Raw genomic sequence first — 21,792 nt, forward strand, 5'->3', positions numbered from 1 at the left:
ACATGACATGACTAACCCCAGCAGAGACAGGCCAACCAGTCTAGACAAATTGGTGAATTCCAGGACAATGAGAAATCCTGTCTTAAAAAGAGGTGGTAACACCCCAGGTTGTCCTCTAGCCTGAACATGCATGCAGACATACATGTGGCCACATACATATAAACATGCATACCCACACTCATGCATACCACACATATACTAAGAAAGATAAAGAAACAAAGACTGAATGATTTTCAAAGAAGAAAATCCTAGGAAAAGCCAGTGTGTATCATAGGGTATTGGGTTAAACAAGGAAGAGTTGGGCAGGCGGCTATCAGAGATTGATGTCTACTTAACTGGAAAGCTATACAATATATATGGAAGGATACACAAGAAATTGGTTAATGGGCTGGGGAAATAGCACAGTTGTAGAGTGCTTTCCCCAGCATTGCTCAGGCTAACATTCACAGGACATTAACTATGGGTCAAGCACTGTTCTAGGTGTTTTAGGTGTACTAGGTGTACTGTTCTGCATGGCAGCTCTCCTCAGAGGGCATTATCAAACAAGATGTGAGGTCTCAGGAGACCTTCCCAAAGTCAGTGTGAGGGTCTCAGACCTGCACTCATTGTGGCCCTTAAAGCACACTGGGATCCTAATATCCAAAGGTGTTGGGCCTCCATGATTTTGTGCAGTGGGAGGACATGCAATGTGCTCTAGACACCAGAGGTTTTAGGCTAGATGGTGAATAAAGATTTCTTCCTCTTCTGAGATTTCTTTTTAAAGCACTGTAAGATAAACTTGCTTCCTGTGGTGGTTTGATTCAGTGCCCCCATAAACTTAGATGTTCTGGATGCTAGGTTCCCAGCTGATGGAGATTTGGGAATTAACACCACCTGAAGGCAGTGTATTATTGAGGGTGGGCTTATGGTATTGTACCCAGCTTTACCCTTGCCAGTGTTTGGCACATTCTCTTGTTGCTACTGTCCACCTTATGTTGGCCACGGGGTGATGTCCACCCTCTGCTCATGCCATCACTTTCCCCTGCCATCCTAGAGCTTCCCCTCAAGTCTGTAAGCCAACATAAACTCTTTTTCCCCCAAAACTGCTCTTGGTCAGGTGATTTCTGCCAGCAATGTGAACCTGACTGGCCCAAAAAGCAGCTACTGTCCCCAATCTGACCTACAGTGGAAACTACATTTTCACTTGCTGGCTGGAGTGAGCAGCTTGCCCAAGCTCACTAGGGAAGGCACATGACAAGTGGCTCCCACTGCTTGCTCTGACCAGCTCTGAGAAAGACAGCTCATCTTTGCCTTGCCTTTCACGGTGACATGGCTTATCTATGGCCGGGCTGTGCATGCAGCACACAGTGTGCTGGCAGGCAGAGGGAGCAGCGCAGAGGCAGCCACGGGAAAGGCATATTCAGAGTTCCAGTGGAGGGTGCAGTCTGCTATTCGCTTTGTTCTTGTTTTTCTAACCAAACCAAAGCCTGTTGAAAGATTTGATACAAATGTCTCTTTTTTCAGAAAGCCTGAAGACATCTTAAATATTTTTCAGGATTAAAACTTGGGCATTGAGATAAACAGCCTCACTGTTTGTTTTCTGACTTCAAGCACTTTTTAGAAGAGAAATGATCTGAAATGTTCTCAGGCAACTGGCACACTAAGAGAAGCTGGGAAAGCAGCAATTAGGGGGGTCCTGTTACCAAGGAGAGAGAGAATAACTCTGACTCAATTTATTCCCCACCTCCTACTGGTCGGTCAGTCGGTCTCTCTCCCTCTTTCTCCCCCACCGCCCCAGGAATATAGAACTATAGAGCTTGATCAAATGGCCCTGTGACAATTTATGGTCCTTGCCCTACTCTTCACCCTACCTGAGGCTCAAAGGTCCCAACTTTCCTATTTAGTTCTCTGATTTTGACCATGACCATGACCATGTTTATTCCTTGGACTACAAAGTTCCTATTCATCCTTCAAGAGGCAGCCTGCGTATCACTTTCTGCAAGCCCATTCTTCCATCCTGCACATCTCAAACTGATCTTGCACTTCAGATCCTCTGCCTTAGCCTTCTGCGTGTTGAGATTGCAGGCCAATACCACAACACACAGCTTGCAACCCCTTTCTGGATACTTTTTCTGGGCTACGCGCGCGTGCATGCATGCGTGCGTGTGTGTGCGCATGTATGTAAGGCATGCATGTGGTGGTCGGAGTTCAGTTCAGTCCTAACCTTCAACCTACCTTGAGGCCAGGGTCTTTCTCTTGATCTTTGACATACTTGTTGTGAGCTTATGGAAAAATTTCCTGTTGCCACCTCCTGTCTCACTACTACACCTGAGGCTTTCTTTTAGGGAGGTGGGGGAGAATGTCTGGGGATCAGACTGAAGTACTCAGGCAAGAATGGCTTGTGATTTATCCCCTGAGCCATCTCCTGGTCCTCTCTGCCCTTCTATGATGACACTTCTTATACTCTGGTGCAATGACTCTGGGGTACCTCTTCAAGTACACAATGAAGAGCCTCAGTGGCTCATCATCCCAGTCCCCAGGGGTCTGGCACGGAGCACATGGGCTGGGGCTTCAAGGGTGGCCATGGCATTGTGTAGCTGTTCTTTCCCATCAAGGAATGAGGCCTGTTCAGCTCTGAGTGAGACATGTCTGTCACACTCTGCAAGGCTCAGGGACTATTGGAGAAGAGGTGGTGGAAAGAATATAAGGTATTCATGACTTCATAGTAGCTAATGCTACCTACACAAGACCTGCATAATAAGAGAAATATGATGACATCAAAATAGAAGAGAGGCTACTTGGAAATAAAGAAGGGATTCAGTGGAGGGGAGATTCAAGAAGGGAAAAAGGAAGGATGGTGGCAGGAAATTTTATCATGGTATGTTGTCTATATTTATGGAACTTGTAAATAAAAAGTTTGTATATATTTATAGCTGGGCATGATGGCACATGCCTTTAATCCCAGTGCTCAGGAGGGTAGAACCTACCTTGGAAAACACTTACACACACACACACACACACACACACACACACACACACACACGCACGCACATAAATTTTTTAAAGTGAAACCTGTCCTGCATGTGGTAGCACACACCTGTAATTCCAACACTCAGGACGAACAGAAGGATCTCAAGTTCAAGGCAAGCCTGGGCTGTGAGATCTGTCTCAAAGAGAAAGGGGACAAAATTAACCCTGTTTCCCCCCCCCCCACCTTTTTTTCTTTTTTCCCTACCTACTGAATTTGGTTTGAACTTATGGTTTGTTTTGAAGCCCCTGGATGTAGCTGAACCTGACAGGTATCTTTTCACTATAGATAGTGGCAGAAGTCACCTTGTGCTAGTTTAAACCCCAAACTCAAGCTCCTAAAGCTAGCATTCCCATCCTTCCAGACCCAGGAAGCACCATGTGGGCAAACCGGGCTGGCTTGCTGGAGAAGATATCAGAATGAGGCACCCTGACTGGCACCCAGCCAGCCCCAAGTGACACAACAGTCACTTGCAGGCACACAAGAGGACCCCAGCTGAGAACAGAACCCAGCCCCTCAGCAGGAACCCCCAAGAAAAACTCAGACTTAGAAACTAACTGCATGGCTGCTGTTTTAAGCCACTGAGATCTGGAGTGATTTGTTACACAAAGCCAACTATTACACTCAGTGAGAGATCATTATTACAAGTGACATTGGGTTGACAGTCTAGCTGCCAGCTCTCATTTGGCCCAGCATTCAGGCTTGGAACTCTCTTTTTCAAGAGAAAAAAAAAGAGGAGGAGGTTGCAAATGCCTATTTACCCCTCCCCTAGTCTTCCAGATCCTTTCAGATACAGTATACCACACCCCCTCCCATCCTCACCAGGCACGTTGTTTACCTCCCTTTTCTCTCGAGAGCAGGACCGGCTTCTCTCTGCTTGGCTTCTCTCTGTCTTCCGCAAGGCCTGACCTGTAGCAGTTCAAAAGCAGAAGTGCAGAGTGAGGCTGTTTGGGAACAGCTAGTTTATCACTGCAAAAGCTTTTTATTTGCAAACTGAAAAGATAGAACCAATCATAATCAAATGATTTTAAGAAAATGTAGCCTATTATTATAATGGGGAAATGGCATGCTTTTGAAATAGACCAACGGCAAGAAAAATGGTAATTCATACAGTCATGTTATTCGACTATAATGAACAAAGCTCGAGCCCTTTAATCTGGACCATTATCTGCACTCTGAAAGGGCCCACGGACTAGAGCTTTCCACGTCGAATTACATTTCTATTAAATTGTGTGGAATTACATAAAATGCCTTCCACAAAAATGCCTTCTGCTATACACATACCCATAAACTTGGGTGGGTTTATAGTGGTGCTCTGCACCAAGCCCTGAACTCACAGCACAGGTGATGGCACAGATGTGAACTAGCAGTAATCACCCAGGTCTCACATAATGGGCAATTTCAGAGAGAATTGCTGCCTTGCTTAGAAAAGTGAAGCCTAACATTTGAAAGCATGGGTAAATTCAAGAGGTATCATGGAGTTTGAATATGTTCTTCCACAAGCATTCCCACAACTCTCATGGAGATGTCCACTATAAATGCTTCTAACAGATTGCCTTGAGTTTAAAACATAAAACTGGAGTCATAGCATATTCTCAGTGTATCTCCTAAACTGCCCAGCTCTGCTCCAAGGTGGGCATTTGTGACTACCACAACTACATGTCCTATTAGGTAAGAGCTCTCATTAGGCAGGAGCAGAAAAGCTTAGTGACATTTCAATGAGCAGCAGGAGATAGGGACCAAGTCTCAGAGGAAAGACACTATTTGTCTCTGGATGTGGTTGCTTTTAGAACCTTACATGTGTGAGGGGCAGGGGGGCTGCAGCTGGTGACACACAAGTGAGTCTCAGAGGAGCTATAGCTGGTGACACACACACAGGCGGGTCAGGGGAAGCACAGCTGGTGATATACATGTGTGAGAAACGGGAGCTGCAGCTGGAGACACACGTGTGAAGAACAGGGTGACACACACATGTGAGAAACGGGCGCTGCAGCTGTTGACAGAGATGATATGCTCAGCCCAAAGATGATACTCTGTGGGAACAAAGGAAGAGCTGAGGCCCACTGATGGACCTCTGGCAGTGGTCAGATTCAGGAACCAACACAGAAAAGGACCCAGGTAAGAGAGAGCTGGAGAGCTTTGCACAGCATCACAGTTTTGCAGGTACCTTGTAGGCTATCTACTGTGATGCGTGTCTTGAATTTCCTCCACAGGCACATGCTGTGGAGTCTTTAGGAAGTGGGGCCTGGCTGGAAGTAGGTCACAAGGTATGGGCCTTTGAGGGTTATATCCACCCTTTCTTTCTCTTTTTTTTTTTTCTTTTTTCAAGGTAGGGTCTTAACTCTAGCCCCTGATATGAACAGCCACTACCCCGTGTTCCCTGTATGCCTTCCCAACCACAATGAACTGAAATTCCAAAACTGTGACAGTTGTTTCTGTCAGATATTTTGTCACAGCAATGAGAAAAATGTGTTGAAGGCTTTTGCCCCAGCTCATGGTACTACTGAGAGTGGTGGAACCTTTTAGTGGTAGAGCCAGGTAGAAGGAAGCAAGGGTCATTTGGGGAACCCAGCTTTCCTGTGAGCGGCCCATCCCCCAAAGCTCAGTATGCTATACAAACCCCTGACCCAGCCACAGCCCATCAGAATCCCATGCCCAGGAACTTGGAATTTGTTCTGAGGGGCAGAGAGGATACAGCAAGGCTAATCACATTTGAGTTGTGGTGATATGCATAGCCACAAACCATTGGCTTTGGGACAAACTAAAAGACTGTTGGAAAGCAGGACACAGGTGTGAGGTACAGCTTTCTGACACTGTCCTCTGGTTTTGTTCTGACACTGTGCTTGCTTATATACCTTAAGACAAATGACAACTTAGGACTCAGGGGCTAAAAAGAACTCAAGGGGGGGGGGCTGGGAAGACAGTGGGAGGAGGTTTAAGGCATTTACTTGCAAAGCCTTCCTGCCTGGGTTTAATTCCCAAGCCACCCACATAAGCTAGAAGCACAGTGTTTCAAGTGTCTGGTATTCATATGCAGAGGCCCTGGCACGTATGCACACACATACACCCAAATATGTAAAAATGAAAAGATCTTGGGATAATGGGGCACTATATGTGGGGTGTGGAAGTAAAGAAGGCTGAGGATGCAGCCTAGTGTAAGAGTGCCTGCCTAGCACAGACAAAACCCTGGGCTCCACCCCCAGCACGACATAAATGATAGTAAGGGAGGTTTGTTTTTTTGTTTTTGAAATAAGGTCTCATGTAGTCTAGGCTGGCCTTGAACTGTGTAGCCAAGGCTATCCATGAACTCCTGTGTCTCCACCACCCAAGTGCTGGCATTATAGGCTTCTGCTACCATGCCCAGCTATGAGGGTTTTATGTGGAGATAGGGGAATCTCTGGGAACTCTGTACTCTATACTTAATTTTACTGTGAATCTAAAGCTGCTCTAAAAATAATACTAGGGAGCTGGAGAGATGGCTTAGCACTTAAGGCGCTTGCCTGTGAAGCCTAAGGACCCCGGTTCGAGGCTCGATTCCCCAGGACCCACGTTAGCCAGATGCACAAGGTGGCACATGCATCTGCAGTTCACTTGCAGTGGTTAGAGGCCCTGGCATGCTCATTCTTTCTCTCCCTATCATGAATAAATAATATATTTTTTTAAAAAGTAAAAGAAAAAAAAACAATAAAGTTGATGGGCATGGGATGTACACCTTTAATCCCAGTAGTTGGGAGGCAGATGTAGGAGAATCGCTGAGTTCAAGGCCACTCTGAGACTACATAGTGAATTCCAAGTCAATCTGGGCTAGAATGAAACTCTACCTCAAAAAAACAAAATAAGGGCTGGAGAGATGGCTTAGTGGTTAAGCGCTTGCCTGTGAAGCCTAAGGACCCCGGTTTGAGGCTCAATTCCCCAGGACCCACGTTAGCCAGATGCACAAGGGGGTGCATGTGTCTGGAGTTTGTTTGCAGTGGCTGGAGGCCCTGGTGTGCCCATGCTCCTTCTCTCTCTCTCTGCCTTTTTCCCTCTGTCTGTCACTGTCAAATAAATAAATAAAAATGAATAAAAAAATTTTAAAACCCAAAACAAATAAATATAACTAAATGAAATCAAAGGTTACTAATTTAAATACATACATAACTCAAACCAACCAGAATGAGCCCAGCATCTGGGGACCAGGATCTGTCTGATGGACCAATTAGATCATGGCCTCATGAAGCTATGCTCTGGGGCCAGGCGTAAAAAAAAGGCTCCCAGAAACCACTGGCCTCACCTGCTCTGGCTATAAACCCAGGGATAGAGCAGACTGCAAGGTTGGCCAGAGAGGATGATTTGTCAGTAGTCTGCCACACAACACAGAGCCAGGGGACAGGCCTGAGTTGGAAGGAACTGTGCAGGCTGAAGGCCAGGGCTGTTGACAGACCAGGGTGTTTCCATAGCATGAGCCTTGCTGGGGCAGGAAACAGGTAGTTGGCAAAGCCAGCCAGGGCCAACCATGACAGCCTGAGTCTGGAAAGGCACTCCTTCTGCTAGTCATACCAACTCCTGGGGCTCGGGCCCTGTGGTAACAGCAGAGACAATGAGACCATCCGTAAGTCTCAAGGCCCAGGCTCTCTCTGAGCCACAGCTGTCCCTGGTTTTTGTTGTTTTAAAATAGTTTGGGCTGGGCATGGTGGCGCACACCTTTAATTTAATCCCAGCACTCTGGAGGCAGAGGTAAGAGGATCCTTGTGAGTTAGAGGACACCCTGAGACTACATAGTGAATTCCAGGTCAGCCTGAGCTAGAGTGAGACCCTGCCTCAAAAACAACAACAAAAAGTTTGTTGCTTTTCATCTCCTAAAGTTTCTAAGCTGCATGGAGTGTGTTCTATCTCAGCAGTGTCGAAAAAAGTAAAGTTTAATTGTACCAATAAAGAATAGTTAAAACTCAACAAAACATTAAGGTGGTCCATAAACCCAAACCTTGCTTATTGAAATTTAAAAGCAAATCTCTCTGCTGAAGTTAGTTATAAGTGTCTTTATTATTAAATTAGGAAACAATTTGCTTATTTTTCAATGAAGAAAATACACTCTAATTACAAGCATTTGTATCTAACCTCCCTAGAGGGGTCTGCTGGGTCTTTATTCCCCAGAGACTCTCTCTTGAGGACAGCTCTGCCCGGACAGCTGCTGCTTGCCAAAACAGAAGGGTTGTACCTAGATTACACTGTGCCTGTCTATTGCACTTAGCATTTCTGAGTATCTACCTGCCTTTATATCATTTATTCTCACAATTCAGAGAAGGAGGCAGAAGAAGGTGACATTAATATCAATATATGCTGCCTGCAAAATTAAAGGGGTGTTCTTCAGTATTTTGCAAGGTAACCTGCCTGCCTCAGCTATAAAGCAATGGGTAGGTTCAGATGTAAATGCCACACATGTCCTTCACTTACAGAATGGATATGTGCATGGGGAAACAAACAGAGAGGTGAAGGTACTGAGCTTTGTAAACGTAGCACTATTCTTCCATAGGACTCCAGGGAAGTTTTATCTGCATTCAGGATTTATTTGTATTGGCGAGGAGGACCTACCTGACAGTTCAATTTTACTTTGGGCTAGATGTAGATAACATTCACTGCTACCATATAGAGAGAGTCACATCTTCCTAGGATATTAGTTTTTGATGTCATCAAGCAAAAAAATCAATGTCAAAATTACTCTTGAAGGCTAGAGACATGGCTTAGCAGTTAAGGTGTTTGCCTATGAAACCTAAGAACTCAGGTTCAACTCCCCAGAACCCACATAAGTAGATACAAAAGGTGGTGCATGTGTCTGGAGTTTGTTTGTAGTAGCTGGAGGCTCTAGCACACCTATTCTATCTCCCTCTCTGCCTCTCTCACTCTCACTAATAAATAAAAATTAAAAAAAATAAAATAAGAAAGTATTTTTAAAAATTACTCTTGGGTTGGAGATGACTTAGTGGTTAAGTGCCTGACTGTGAAGCCTAAGGACCCTGGTTCCAGGCTCAATTCCCCTGGACCCATGTAAGCTAGATGTACAAGGTGGTACATGCACCTGGAATTTGTTTGCAGTGGCTGGAGGGCCTGGTATGCCCCCTCTCCCTCCCTCCCTCACCCCCCCCTCTACCTCTTTCTCTCTCTCTCAAGTAAATAAATAAAAATAAATTTTAAAAAATTACTCTTGCCGGGCGTGGTGGTGCACATCTTTAATCCCAGCACTTGGGAGGCAGAGGTAGGTGGATTGCTGTGAGTTCAAGGCCACCTGAGACAACAAAGTGAGTTTCAGGTCAGCCTGGACTAGAGTGAGACCCTACCTCAAAAAACAAAACAAAAAAAAATTACTCTTAAAGGCTTTAGCCCCTCACAGAGTACAGTACAGGACATAGCATTTAAAAAAATAATTTATTTTATTTGTAGGGGGCTGCATGTGCCACAGAGCATGTATGGAGGTCAGAGAAAAACCTCAAGGTATCTATGCTACAATTTCTGTAAAACATGGTCTCTTGCTGCTGCAAATATAACTATCCTACAAGTTTCAGTCTTCCATTGCTGTAGGATGCTAGGATCACAGACATATGCCACTTTGCATCTGGCTTTATATGGGTGCTAGGGAATTGAATCCAGGCCAGCAGGCTTTGCAAGCAAGAGTTTTTAACCACTGAGCCATTTCCCCAGTCCATTATATCTATTGCTGTAGACTATGTGTGTGTGAAATCTGGTGTATATGGAAACATGTGATATGTGATTTAAAATACATATGCAACCAGAAGAGGTGGTGCACACCTTTAATCCCTGTACTGGGGAGGAAGAGATAGAGGATCGCCATGAGTTTGCAGCCACCCTGAGACTACAGAGTGAATTCCAGATCAGCCTGGGCTAGAGTGAGATTCAACATCCAAAAAAAAGGGTCAGGCATACAGGCACACACCTTTAATCCTGGCACTCAGGAGGCAGAGGTAGGAAAATCACAGTGAGTTCGAGGCCACCCTGAGACTACATAGTGAATTCCAGGTCAGCCTGAACTAAAGTGAGACCGTACTGTGAAAAACTAAAAAACAAAAACAAACACAAAATACATGTTTTATAACATTCCTAATTAAACTACTCCTATTTTCTACCCATTGCTGTACACTCTGTGTGAAATCTGGTGTATATGGAAACACATAGTACATGACAAAAGTACATATGCAGAACACAGCTCTTTGGTATTCCTGATTTAACTACTCTTTTAACCACTCTGTCTTTTAGCCACTTTCTCTATTTTTCTTCAGTTAAATGGGAGAAGAGAGGTGGGGTTAAAGGCAGGGTACAGTTGATGGAGTTCAGCTTCACTGTGCTGGACACTGTGCGGTCAGCTGCCATGCAAAGCCATTTCATGTATCATCTCCACACCTCAGCCTACCAGGGATCAGCGAATTTCTAAAAAAGGCCAGGCAATAAATATTTTGTGTAGGCCATAAGGTCCTAAAGACCACGTGGTCTCTGGTACAGCTACTTAACTCTGTAATTGCAGAGCATAAATAGCCATAAACAACGTGTAATTAAATAGGTACAACTGTGTTCCATTACAACTTTATTTTCTGGGCTGGAAAGATATCTTAGTGGTTAAGGCATTTGCCTGCAAAGCCAAAGGGCTCAGGTTCAATCCCCCAGTACCCATGTAAAGCCAGATGAACAAGGTGGCACATGTGTCTGGAGTTCATTTGCAGTGGCTAGAGGCCCTGGCACACCCATTCTCTCTCTCTCAATCTATCTTCCTCTGTCTGTCTCTCAAATAAATAAATATTTTTTTAGAGAGAGGCAAACAGAGAGAGAGAGAGAGAGAGAAACACAGAATAGGCATGCCAGAGCCTCCATCACTGAAGTTGAGCTCCAGATGCTTGCACCACCATGTGGGTATGTACAACCTTGTGCTTGCCTCACTTTTATGCATCTGGCTTACATGGGATCTGGAGAATTGAACATGGGTCCTCAGGCTTTGCAGGTAAGTGCCTTAACCACTAAGCCATCTCTTCAGCACCAATTTAAAAAAAAAAAAACAAAACACCTTATTTACTAAAGCAGGCACAAGCCAGATTTGGCCCACAGTTAGTATCTTAACTCTTGCTTTAGATGAACACTACTATTCTCATTGGTATCAACTAAAGGAAGAAATGAGAAATAAACTGAGGGTGAGCAACAGGCTTGCTCATTATCACAATAATCTGCCTTGTTGCAGGGCTGATGTTCACCAAACTTTCATCATTATCATCATTACCATTACCATGGATCTCAGCTGTAGTCAGGGCTTATGACATACCAGATACTGGGCTAAGTACCCACATCAACTTACACTCATCATGGCCACCCTAGGAAATGGGCACTATCATTATTCCATGTGTCAGATGAGGATCCTGAAAGAGGCTGGGAAGTTTGCCTGATTTCATACAGCTGGTGAGTAGAGCCACTCTGACTGGAATCTGAACAAAGTCTGAAGCCAGTAGGCATTACTGTCTGTCAGCCTGGTCCAAGAACAAAGTTGGTAAAGGAAAGTGCCAGAGCAAAGCATGAGGGAAGAAACTCTTTCTGAGATACAGCCTTTTAATTTGTCTTGGGCTCCCAGAGCAACTAATGAGGAGATTAGAAGCCAGTGATTCCTGGTGAAGATGGAGGGGGCTCCCTTTCAGCCAGACGGCTGAGAAGATCTGGAAAAAGTGTCAAACGTGGAGGGTAGGCATGACATTAAATACTTGCTCCCACCCTGAGTCTATGCAAATCCTACAGGCAGAGAAAGCCTGAGGAGAGTCTCCCATCACAGGAGTTTGAACAAAGGACTTGCTTCTCCCCTGGGGTCTGATGGTGCTTCCACTTGGTGACTAAAAGGAGGGCAACTACTTTCTTCTGGTGTCTAAATCTGAGGGCTAACCTTGCACTTGTCCTTTTTGTGTCTATGCAATGTAATTTGCATGCAAAATATCCCATTTGGGCAATATTCTGACTCACCTAGCAGATTGAGAAAAATCCAGTGGTGTGCAGTATACTCGTGGCTGGGTCTGGGCAACAGCGTCTTGGTGGCACACAAAGTGACCCAGCTCCTCGGAAAGCATGTTGGAATTGTTCTCAAAAGCACAAAGGCATTCATTCCCCTCTGAGCTGGCAACATCCCCACTAGGAGCTACTGTGGAAAAACAACTCCACAATAGGAAACAAACACATGTGCAAGGTATCCACGGCATCATTTTGCAATAGCAAACACTGGATAGAATCCATGACTGTGGGGAACCTCACCATAGAAAGCAACATTCTGGCTGGAGGGAGAACACACTAGCTCCTGATAGTCTATTCCTTCCAAGAAGGCCACTTAAACATATTTTATTTATTTATTTTCAAGCAAAGAGAGAGACAGAGAGAGAGAGAGAGAGAGAATGGGCACATAGGGCCTCTGGCCACTACAAACTCTAGACTCATGTGTCACTTTGTGCATCTGGCTTTACATGGGTACTGGGGAATCGAACCTGAGTCATTAGATTTTGCAAGCAAGTGCCTTAACCACTGAGTCATCTCTCCAGCCCCCACTTTTATTTATTTATTTATTTATTTATTTATTTATTTATTTTATTTATTTATTTATTTTTGGCTCACTCTAGCTCAGGCCTTGAACTCACAGCAATCCTCCTACCTCTGAATCCAAGGTGCTGGGATTAAAGATGTATCACCATGCTTAGCAGAGATGGCCACTTTAAATTGGAGGAGAGGGGAACAAACAAGAAAAGGTATGTAATATGCCATTGTTTCTGTAAGAAAGAGAAAAAATAAGAATGCATATTCAGATTGGGTCTATTTATATAAAGAGCCACCAATAGGGAACATATAAGTGACTTTTCAATGTTTGTATGTTTTTATATTATAATGTTTTATTTGTTTTCATTATTAGTGAATGATTTGTTTGTCTATACCCTACTTGCAAATTTAAAACTCAAGGCTGAGGAAATGGTTCCTCAGTTAAGAGGGCTGGCCATGCAAGTATAAGGGCCTGAGAGGACCAGAGACTATCTGAGTCTAATCTCCAGAACCTATGTCAAAAAGCTGGGTGTAAACCGGGCGTGGTGGCGCACACCTTTAATCCCAGCACTCGGGAGGCAGAGGTAGGAGGATCGCTGTGAGTTCAAGGCCATCCTGAGACTGAGTTAATTCCATGTCAGCCTGGACCAGAGTGAGACTCTACCTCGAAAAAAAAAGTCATACAAAAAGCTGGGTGTAGCCATACATGCCTATAATCCCAGTCCTGCAGGGGTCAGAGACTGCAGGCTCACTGGTGCATCCTGGTCAACTAGTCTGGCCCACATTGGCAGGTCCAGGTTTAGTGAGAGACTGCAGGAAATAGCAGAAAAACAATAAAGGAAGGCACCTGGCATTCTACTCTGGCCTCCACTACATGTGCACAAAGGCACAGGGACATGCACACTGCACACATATGTGCACACACTACATGCATACACACTGCACAAGACATGCTACACAATCCATGTATGTGCACCAAAAAAATTAAAATAAAGCCTACCAGGCATGGTGGCACATGCCTTTAATCCCAGCACAGGAGACAGAGGTAGGAGGATTACCATGAGTTCAAGACCACCCTGAGACTATAGATAGTGAATTCCAGATCAGCCTGGGCTTCTGTGAGACCCTACCTCCAAAAACTAAAATAAATAAATAAAGCCCAGAAAGGTAGCAGTGGCATACTCTGACAATCCCACCATTCAGGAGGCTTGGACAGGAAGACTAATACGAGGTTGAGTCTAGCCAGAGCATAGCAATAAATGAATAAACACACACTTGGCTAAGGGTCCAAATGCTGATTCATATGTTTAAGAAAACAGTATGGGGGCTGGAAAGATGGCTTAGCAGTGAAGGCACTTGCCTGCAAAGCCAAAGTGAAGTGGGGTTGAGTTAGTGACTGGACCTCTGAGGGTGAAAAGGGCAGGAAAGTTTGCACCTGCTAAAAATCCAAGATCATCTGACTTATCTCTCTTGCCTAGCTCCACAGAACTTTTTTTTCCACAAATAGTGAGGACCTCTCCTAGGAGGAAGGTCTTTCATAGGATTTAAACATTGTGGTTGGTCAAGTTAAGCTAATTTCTTCCTGACACAGGCCCTAGCCCTAACCAACTAGCTAGCCCTCTGGTTCACCTGGGCCAAACAATCTACTACCCTAAGGTTATATATATCTTTGCAAAGAAAGGACAGGCACTTGCTCTCTGATTACTTGGGAACTTCCATCTGTGGGTGAGTTTTTCCCTTGGCTGGGCCTGAGCTGGCTAGCCAGGAGGGGCTCAGCCTAGACCTTACCTTACTCCCCACATGGGTTTCTTATCTCCTCTAGCTTCCCACATGGCAGAAGCCCCTTGAACTTTCTTTTCTCTTTTCTTTCCAGGCCCTTTTTCCAGATCCATATCTGATCACGTGGACTCCTGACCTGCACGTGGCCCACATGAGCTTTTGGGCTCCACATGGTGTAGTTCTCTTCTCCTCACACCACTTGGCCTTCCCCTTTCCATACTCCTTTGTAAAATCTGAGTAAAATGTGGCATTTTAAAAATCATTCTCTTGGGCTGGAGAGATGGTTTAGCAGTTAAGCGCTTGCCTGTGAAGCCTAAGGACCCTGGTTCGAGGCTCCATTCCCCAGGACCCACGTTAGCCAGCTGCACAAGGGGGTGCACGCATCTGGAGTTCGTTTGCTGGAGGCCCTAGCACGCCCATTCTCTCTATCTTCCTCTTTCTATCTGTCACTCTCAGAGTTTATTTGCAGCGGCTGGAGGCCCTGGCATGCCCATTCTCCCTCCCTCCCTCTCTCTCTCTCTCTCTCTCTCTCTCTCTCTCTCTCTCTCTCTGTGCCTGTCGCTCTCAAATAAATAAATAAAAACTAACAAAAAAAATTTAAAAAAATTAAAATTAAAACGCATTCTCTTGAATCTGGAATTGCCAATTCTTTGGTTTACAGATATGAACTCAGGGCTTGGGGTTCCAGGAAGCACTCCAAAACCCCAAAATCCCCATTACAAAAAGACTCAGGTTAGATTCCCCAGGACTCATGTAAGCGAGACACACAAGGTGGCACATAGGTCTGGAGTTCCTTTGCAGCCACTGGAGACCTTGGTGTGCCCATTCTCTCTTTCACAAATAAAAATAAAAATACGTTAAAATATATGGGGCTGGAGAGATGGCTTAGTGGTTAAGTGCTTGCGTGTGAAGCCTAAGGACCCTGGTTCAAGGCTTGATTCCTCAAGACCCACGTAAGCCAGTTGCACAAGGTGACACATGCATGTGGAGTTTGTTTGCAGTGGATGGAGGCCCTGGAGCACCCACTTTCTCTCTCTGCCTGCCTGTCACTCTCAAATAAAAATAAACAAAAATAAAAAATAAAAGAAGGAAAACAGTATGGAAAGCCCCATGGAGCAGCCTCTGTGAACCCCAGGCCTGGAGGCTTACTAGAAAGAGAATGTAGTATTTCCAGAGGAACAGATCTCTCAAAAGATCTCTGGAATGTATGAGTGTTTAAAAAGATTATGAAAGCTGGACGTGGTGGCACACGCCTTTAATTCCAGCTCTTGGAAGGCAGAGGTAGGACTGCCACAAGTTCAAGGCCACCCTGAGATTACCTAGTAAATTCCAGGTCAGCCTGGGCTAGAGTGAGACCCCTTCCTCAGAAAAAAAAAAAAATTATGAGCAAATGTAGTCTAAGCCAGCAGCCTCCCAGTGACTGGCTCATCAATTTGAGGGCAAAGGTTTTATGGACTGGAGAAGATAAGGAAGAGAAAAGGGGGAAAGAAAGGAAAGACCTGTCCTTCATGGATGGGAGATGGAGGGGTGGCTTTACTCTGCAGTGCCCTTCTTCCCAGTGACCTTAATCTTCTGGGGATTTCCCACTTTCCCACAGAAAGCTCTGGGTCTCTCAGTGGTCACTATGTAAGCAAGGGAAGGATCTGGACTAGAATCCAGTCAGGATGTCTCCTAACCCAGTACTCAACTCAGGTTACTGATTATACCCTGCTACCCTTCTTCAAGTTTAATGGAGGCGCTCCAGATGCAACGTCATTTCTGCTTGTGCCCTGTGCACCCTCAGCCCCATCCCAGCTTCCCACATGCCTCTGAACCTTGATTCTGGCTTCCACCTACTGCATCCACAAACACTTGTTAGAGTCAGGCACACAAAGTGGCAATAACAGGGTGGGAATAAGGCAGTCTAGAGAACAGCTACCAGCCTAGCAGGGTCACTGGTGCTCAGCTTCAACTGCTGGTTTCCTTATGGGAATGTGGCCCTTATTTGGCTAGCTTTTTTTTTTTTTTTTTTTTTTTTTAGCGGAGGTTTGTTTCTACTCAAGGTCTCAGCCTGTAGCCCAGGCTGAACTCAAACTCTTAGCAATGTTCCTTAGTCTCCAAGTGGTAGGATTACAAACACGTGCTACCACATCCTACTGGTTTTGCTAGTTTTGATTTTATCAGAGAAGTTATAAATCCTGTCTTATGAGAAACTTTCTAATTTTTTTTTTTAAAAAAAGAATGTCAGATTCTTTTTTTTTAAATTTTTTATTTATTTATTTGAGAGTGACAGACACAGAGAGAAAGACAGATAGAGGGAGAGAGAGAGAATGGGCGCGCCAGGGCTTCCAGCCTCTGCAAACGAACTCCAGACGCGTGCGCCCCCTTGTGCATCTGGCTAACGTGGGACCTGGGGAACCGAGCCTCGAACCGGGGTCCTTAGGCTTCACAGGCAAGCGCCTAACCGCTAAGCCATCTCTCCAGCCCAACTTTCTAATTTTTAATGTTTACAAGTAATTTTTAAATAATCAAAAGACAAGGGCCAAGTGTGGAGGTGCAAGCCTTTAATCTCAGCACCCAGGAGGCTCAGGTAGGAGGATCATAGTAAATTCCAGACCAGCCTGGGGCTACAGAGTAAATTCCAGGTCAGCATGAGACCCTGCCTCAAGAAAAGCCAAACAACAACAAAACACAACAGTAGGGTGTGGTGGAGCATACCTTTTAATACCAGCACTCAGGAGGCAGAGGTAGGATGGCTGTGATTGGAGGGCAGCCTGGGACTACAAAGTGAGTGCCAGGTCAGCCTGGGCTAGATGAGACCCTACTCTTAAAAAAAAAAAAAGGCACACAAAAAAGTTCTCAGGTTTCCAATCTAATAGGTAATAAGAAGGGAGACCAGAAACCTCTTTCCCATTACAGTCACCCCTCTATACCAATGGGTTCTGCATCTGTGAATTCAATTAACTACAAATGGAAAATATCTGGGGGTAAAATTGCAACTCTACTTAACATGTAGACATTTTTTGTCATTATTTTCTAAATAATAGCGTAGCAACATTTCACATGACATTTGCATAATATTGGGTATTATGAGTAATCTAGAGACAATTTACATGACACAAAAGGGACTGGGCTCAGTGGAAGATGCTTGCCACATAAGTTTGAGAGCTGAGATTGGATCCCCAGAAGTCATGTAAAACTGGACACTGCCTGCAGCAAGACAGAAGGCAAAGGAGGATCTCTGTGAAGTTTGCAGACCAACTACCCTGAACATAGCGTTGAACAAGAGACCTTGCCTCAAACAAGATGGAAGGTGAACGTCACATGAGCACTGTGACACATGCCCATACTCTCACATGAACACATGTATGCGTGCACACACACGTGCGCACACACACACACACAGAGAGATGTGCCTGGGTTATATGCAACTACTACACCATTTCTTTGGTGATAGAATCTCATGTAGCCCGACTGGCCTTGAGCATGGTATGTAGCCTGTGTTCTACCACACCCAGTTTCTTTGGTGCTGGGGATCTAACCCCAGGCCTTTGTGAATGCTAGGCATGAACTCTACCAACCAAGTTATATCCCCAGCCACTACTACTCCATTTAAAAACAATTCTTTTAAATATTTTTTTTTTCAAGCAGAGACAGAGAATGGGCATGCCAGGGCTTCCAGCCACTGCAAACAAACTCTAGACACATGCACCACTATGTACATCTGTATTTACATGGGTACTGGGGAATCAAACCCAGGTCATTAGGCTTTGCAGGCAAGTGCCTTAACTGCTAACCCATCTCTCTAGCCCCTACTGCATTTAATAAAAGGGCTTCTATCATCCTTAGACTTCATCACAAGAGGCCTAGAACCAATCTCCTGCAGACACCCAGGGACAACTGTATTTCTGTATCTCCATTTCCACTGGCCCCCTTTGAAACGACTTAAAGATCTACTATCAAAATCACAGAAACTGGCAGAGGTAAGAGAATCACTGAGTTTGAGGCCAGCCTGAGACAGTGAATTCCAGGTCAGCCTGGGATACAGTGAGACTTTACCTCGGGGAGAAAAAAAATCACAGGAACCACTGGGTGTGGTGGTATACGCCTTTAATCCCAGCACTTGGAGACAGACGTAGAAGGATCACTGTGAGTTCGAAGCCTGAGTTCCAGGTTAACCTGGACTGGACTAGAATGAGACCCTATTTCAGGTGGTGGGGGGAGAAACTCACACAAACCAACTAGACAAGAGCAGAAGCATTTGAGAGTCAACCTGCAACCCTTCATTCAAGTGGGACTGAGTCTTCAAGATACAGTTCTCTTTCTAAAAGCCTTTAACAACATCCCTGTCACTGTTCTTTGCATTTTCCTTGTAACTGGAATTCCCAGGGCCCAGTTTACTGCTAAATTACCTGAGGTAAACAAGTCATGCTAAGATCCTCTTCTCCCCTCCAAACCCAAACCACAGCTGGCAGCTGGAAGTGGTTATTTACAAGCTGCACATGCTCCTTGCTCTTGCTTGCTTTAGAAGTGCTTAGCCAGGCACTCTCCGGCCACCTTCAGAAGCCAGAGGCAAGGATGCTCAGTGGTTGAGTGCTCAGACCCTGAGTGACAACATCTGCCTCAGCCACTCACTATCTGCTCTGTCCAGGAATCCTACTGGCCCCACCTCCACCTAAGTCTATCACTGAGGACAAGAAATAATATGAAAAGCACTTGGTACTTGGAGGTAATTAAATTCCCTCCCCACAGATATACCCACATTCGGGGATCTCAGAGAGTTCTATGGAACTCTGGCTCACAAAATATCCTAAATATGTCCATTCTTCTCCATCATCTCTCACTAATCCTCAGGGGTCTTTCTCTCAGGTCCCAGGTGCCTCTTTTCTTTCTTCCTTCTCTCTGTTTTTTCCTGAAGTAGGATCTCACTCTAGCCCAGGCTGACCTGGAATTCACTATGTAGTCTCCGGGTGGCCTCAAACTCATGGTGATCCTCTACCTCTGCATCCCGAGTGCTGGGATTAAAGGTGTGAGCCACAACACCCTTTTTTTTTTTTAACTTTGAGGACAGGGTCTATCTTTGTAGCCTAGGTTGTGCTCAAACTCATGATCCTCCTGCCTCAACCTCCTGGAACATAGGCATAGACTACCATACCTGTCTGTCTTCAGCTTCTACTCTGCCTACATTCTCCAGTGGCAGCTGAATAGAATCTCAGAGTCTAGCTTAGTGGTAGAATGCTTGCCTAACATGAACAAGGCCCTGGGTTCCACTCTCAACATCCGAGGGCACAGGGGTAGGCATGATAGCTAAATACAAACAGCCATCAGTAGCCAGCATGACCCTCTGCTTTCCCATGGATAGTAGAATCCAAACCCCTTGTCCTGGCTGACGAGGTTCTGCATGGACTAGGTCCTGCGCCAACGCAGATTTCTCTCCAAGCTTACACTCTTGACCCTACCTATCTTCTTCCTGCACCTTGGCCCTCTCCATTCCCTTCTCTAGGCCATGCATCTTCTGGGTCTCATTCTAGCTCCTCATCAATTAGCTTTCAGATTAAAAGGATTATGAATTTATCCTCAGGCCTCCTGCTTTAATCTACCACAGAACACTGAAATGATCTTTTTCCATCAATGTGTCAGGCATCAGTCTTCCCCACCAAGGCTGACTTATGGCTTTATTATCACTTTACTATCACTCAATTCCCACAGCTGGCTAGGATGCAGTAGTCATGGGCAGATGTTTCTGAAATGGATCAATGAGCAAATGGCTGAGGCTGAATGGACAATGTGGATGGGCACAATCATTTCCTAAACCGTGCTTCCCCAACCCTTTCCCCTGCTCTTCCTAGGATGGTGAAATGTGACAGAGTGAGTCTGGTTCTCCATTGGAGTTGGAGATAAATGGAAAACATTGATTTCTTTCCATTTGAAATAGTAATGATAGTGAAGGCCAAGTTTTTAATCTAACCAGTAGCTTATGTGACAACAGGCTTCTCTGGCTGAAATGGAATGGGGTTCATCTCTGCATCCATCACATGAGCTCCTCAAACCCATGTCCACTCCACATCCAGCTGGTCCCTTGCACTCACAAATGGGAACTTTGCATTTTGTGTTTAAAGTGCCTTTTAATATTTATTTATTTGACACACACACACAGAGAATGGGAACGCCGGGGCCTCCAGCCACTGCAAATGAACTCCAGATGTGTGTGCCCCCTTGTGCAGCTGGCTGATGTGGGTCCTGGGGAATTGAACCTCAGTCCTTTTGCTTTGCAGGCAAGTGCCTTAACCACTAAGCCATCCCTCTAGCCCCTAAAGTAAAGTGCCTTTTGAGTAACAACATCCTAAAGGTATGCCTCATTGACTTGAAGGATATAGGAAGCCTGCATGAGGGTATTTGGAACATGAAAGAATGCGTACTTTTCCCGGACAGCTAATTGTTTTTTGAGACAGAACCTCTTTACGTAGCTCAGCTGGCCTTGAAACTGCAATCCTTCTGTGTCAGTCTCCCAAACAGCTGAGATGACAGGGGTACATCAAGTCCAAATCAGCTCACACAGGTGATTTTACTGAGGGCCTACTGAGTGCAGGCGCTTTCTCAGGTGGCTTCTCAGAGCAGGTCCTATAGATGGAGGATCCAACAACGATGAAGGCTAGTGGCCGATTCAAGCTCAGAATTTCTGCACACACACCCCAGTCCAATTCATTAGTTCTGCCCACTTCCTCCTCTGCAGTATCAAGAAGTGAGGACACTCAGATTGAAGACAGACTTCTGCTGGCTTAAATAAAACCTCCATCTCAAAGGAAGCAAGAGGTAGTTTCACACTGCACGGGCTCATGAAACAGGGATGCTTGAGGAGGGAGAAGTGGCTGAAACAGACCCAGGCACAGGCATGGGTAGCCCTATCCTTGGACTACCCACTAGCAGACACTTACCTCCCTTAGGCCATAAGCCTCCGCATCTAATAAATGACACTGATCAAGCTAGACCCAAAATTAGTACCTAACCTGGCCACAAATGTTTGTTTAGTCTCTATAATGTTAAAAAAAAATTTTTTTCTTAGCTAACAGCTCAAAGCATGGAAGATTTCACATGTTAAAATCCCAAGTTCTCGATTCTTGTGAAAAAAAATAAAGATCTGGCAACACATGTCCTGTATTCCTGCCTGCCAATGCTGTCAGGAGCTGAGGGCAGTTGCAACTGATGGCACAGTGCCCTGATCCCCGCCCCCACTTTCCTGGTTTTCTCCCTGCCTCTGAGGTCAAGTCCAAAGTCTAGGAGTCTGGTCTCTCCAGCAGAGATGAAAGTGAAGGCCCATGTGTCCAGTACCAGTGAGAATCATCATCAACAGACCTAACACAGATGCACTCACTGCATGCCAGGCCTAACCTAGGAGCTTTGTATATACACGAGCAATTGAGTGCTTGATTCTTACAACTGACCTGGTAGGCAAACACAGTTATGATCTGTTTTCTGGTGGTGGTCTT

At 45.2% G+C, this 21,792-nt stretch overlaps 1 protein-coding gene across 8 annotated transcripts in view; it reads right to left on the bottom strand.

Moving 5' to 3' along the window:
- The window catches only part of Katnip (katanin interacting protein), a 223,978-nt gene that overhangs the window by 190,162 nt on the left and 12,024 nt on the right, over window positions 1-21,792 (bottom strand). For 5 of the 8 annotated variants that reach the window (XM_045131100.1, XM_012951121.2, XM_045131101.1 and 2 more), the window contains exon 2: window positions 3,846-3,916. In XM_045131100.1, coding sequence (XP_044987035.1) covers window positions 3,846-3,916 — 71 coding nt within the window. Of the gene's footprint in view, window positions 1-3,829; window positions 3,917-12,665; window positions 12,771-21,792 lie in introns of those variants that run through there. The other 3 variants (XM_045131097.1, XM_045131098.1, XM_045131099.1) reach the window with 3 other exon arrangements.

This window comes from Jaculus jaculus, chromosome 12 (genome assembly GCF_020740685.1).
Source record: "Jaculus jaculus isolate mJacJac1 chromosome 12, mJacJac1.mat.Y.cur, whole genome shotgun sequence".
NCBI classification, from domain to species: domain Eukaryota; kingdom Metazoa; phylum Chordata; class Mammalia; order Rodentia; family Dipodidae; genus Jaculus; species Jaculus jaculus.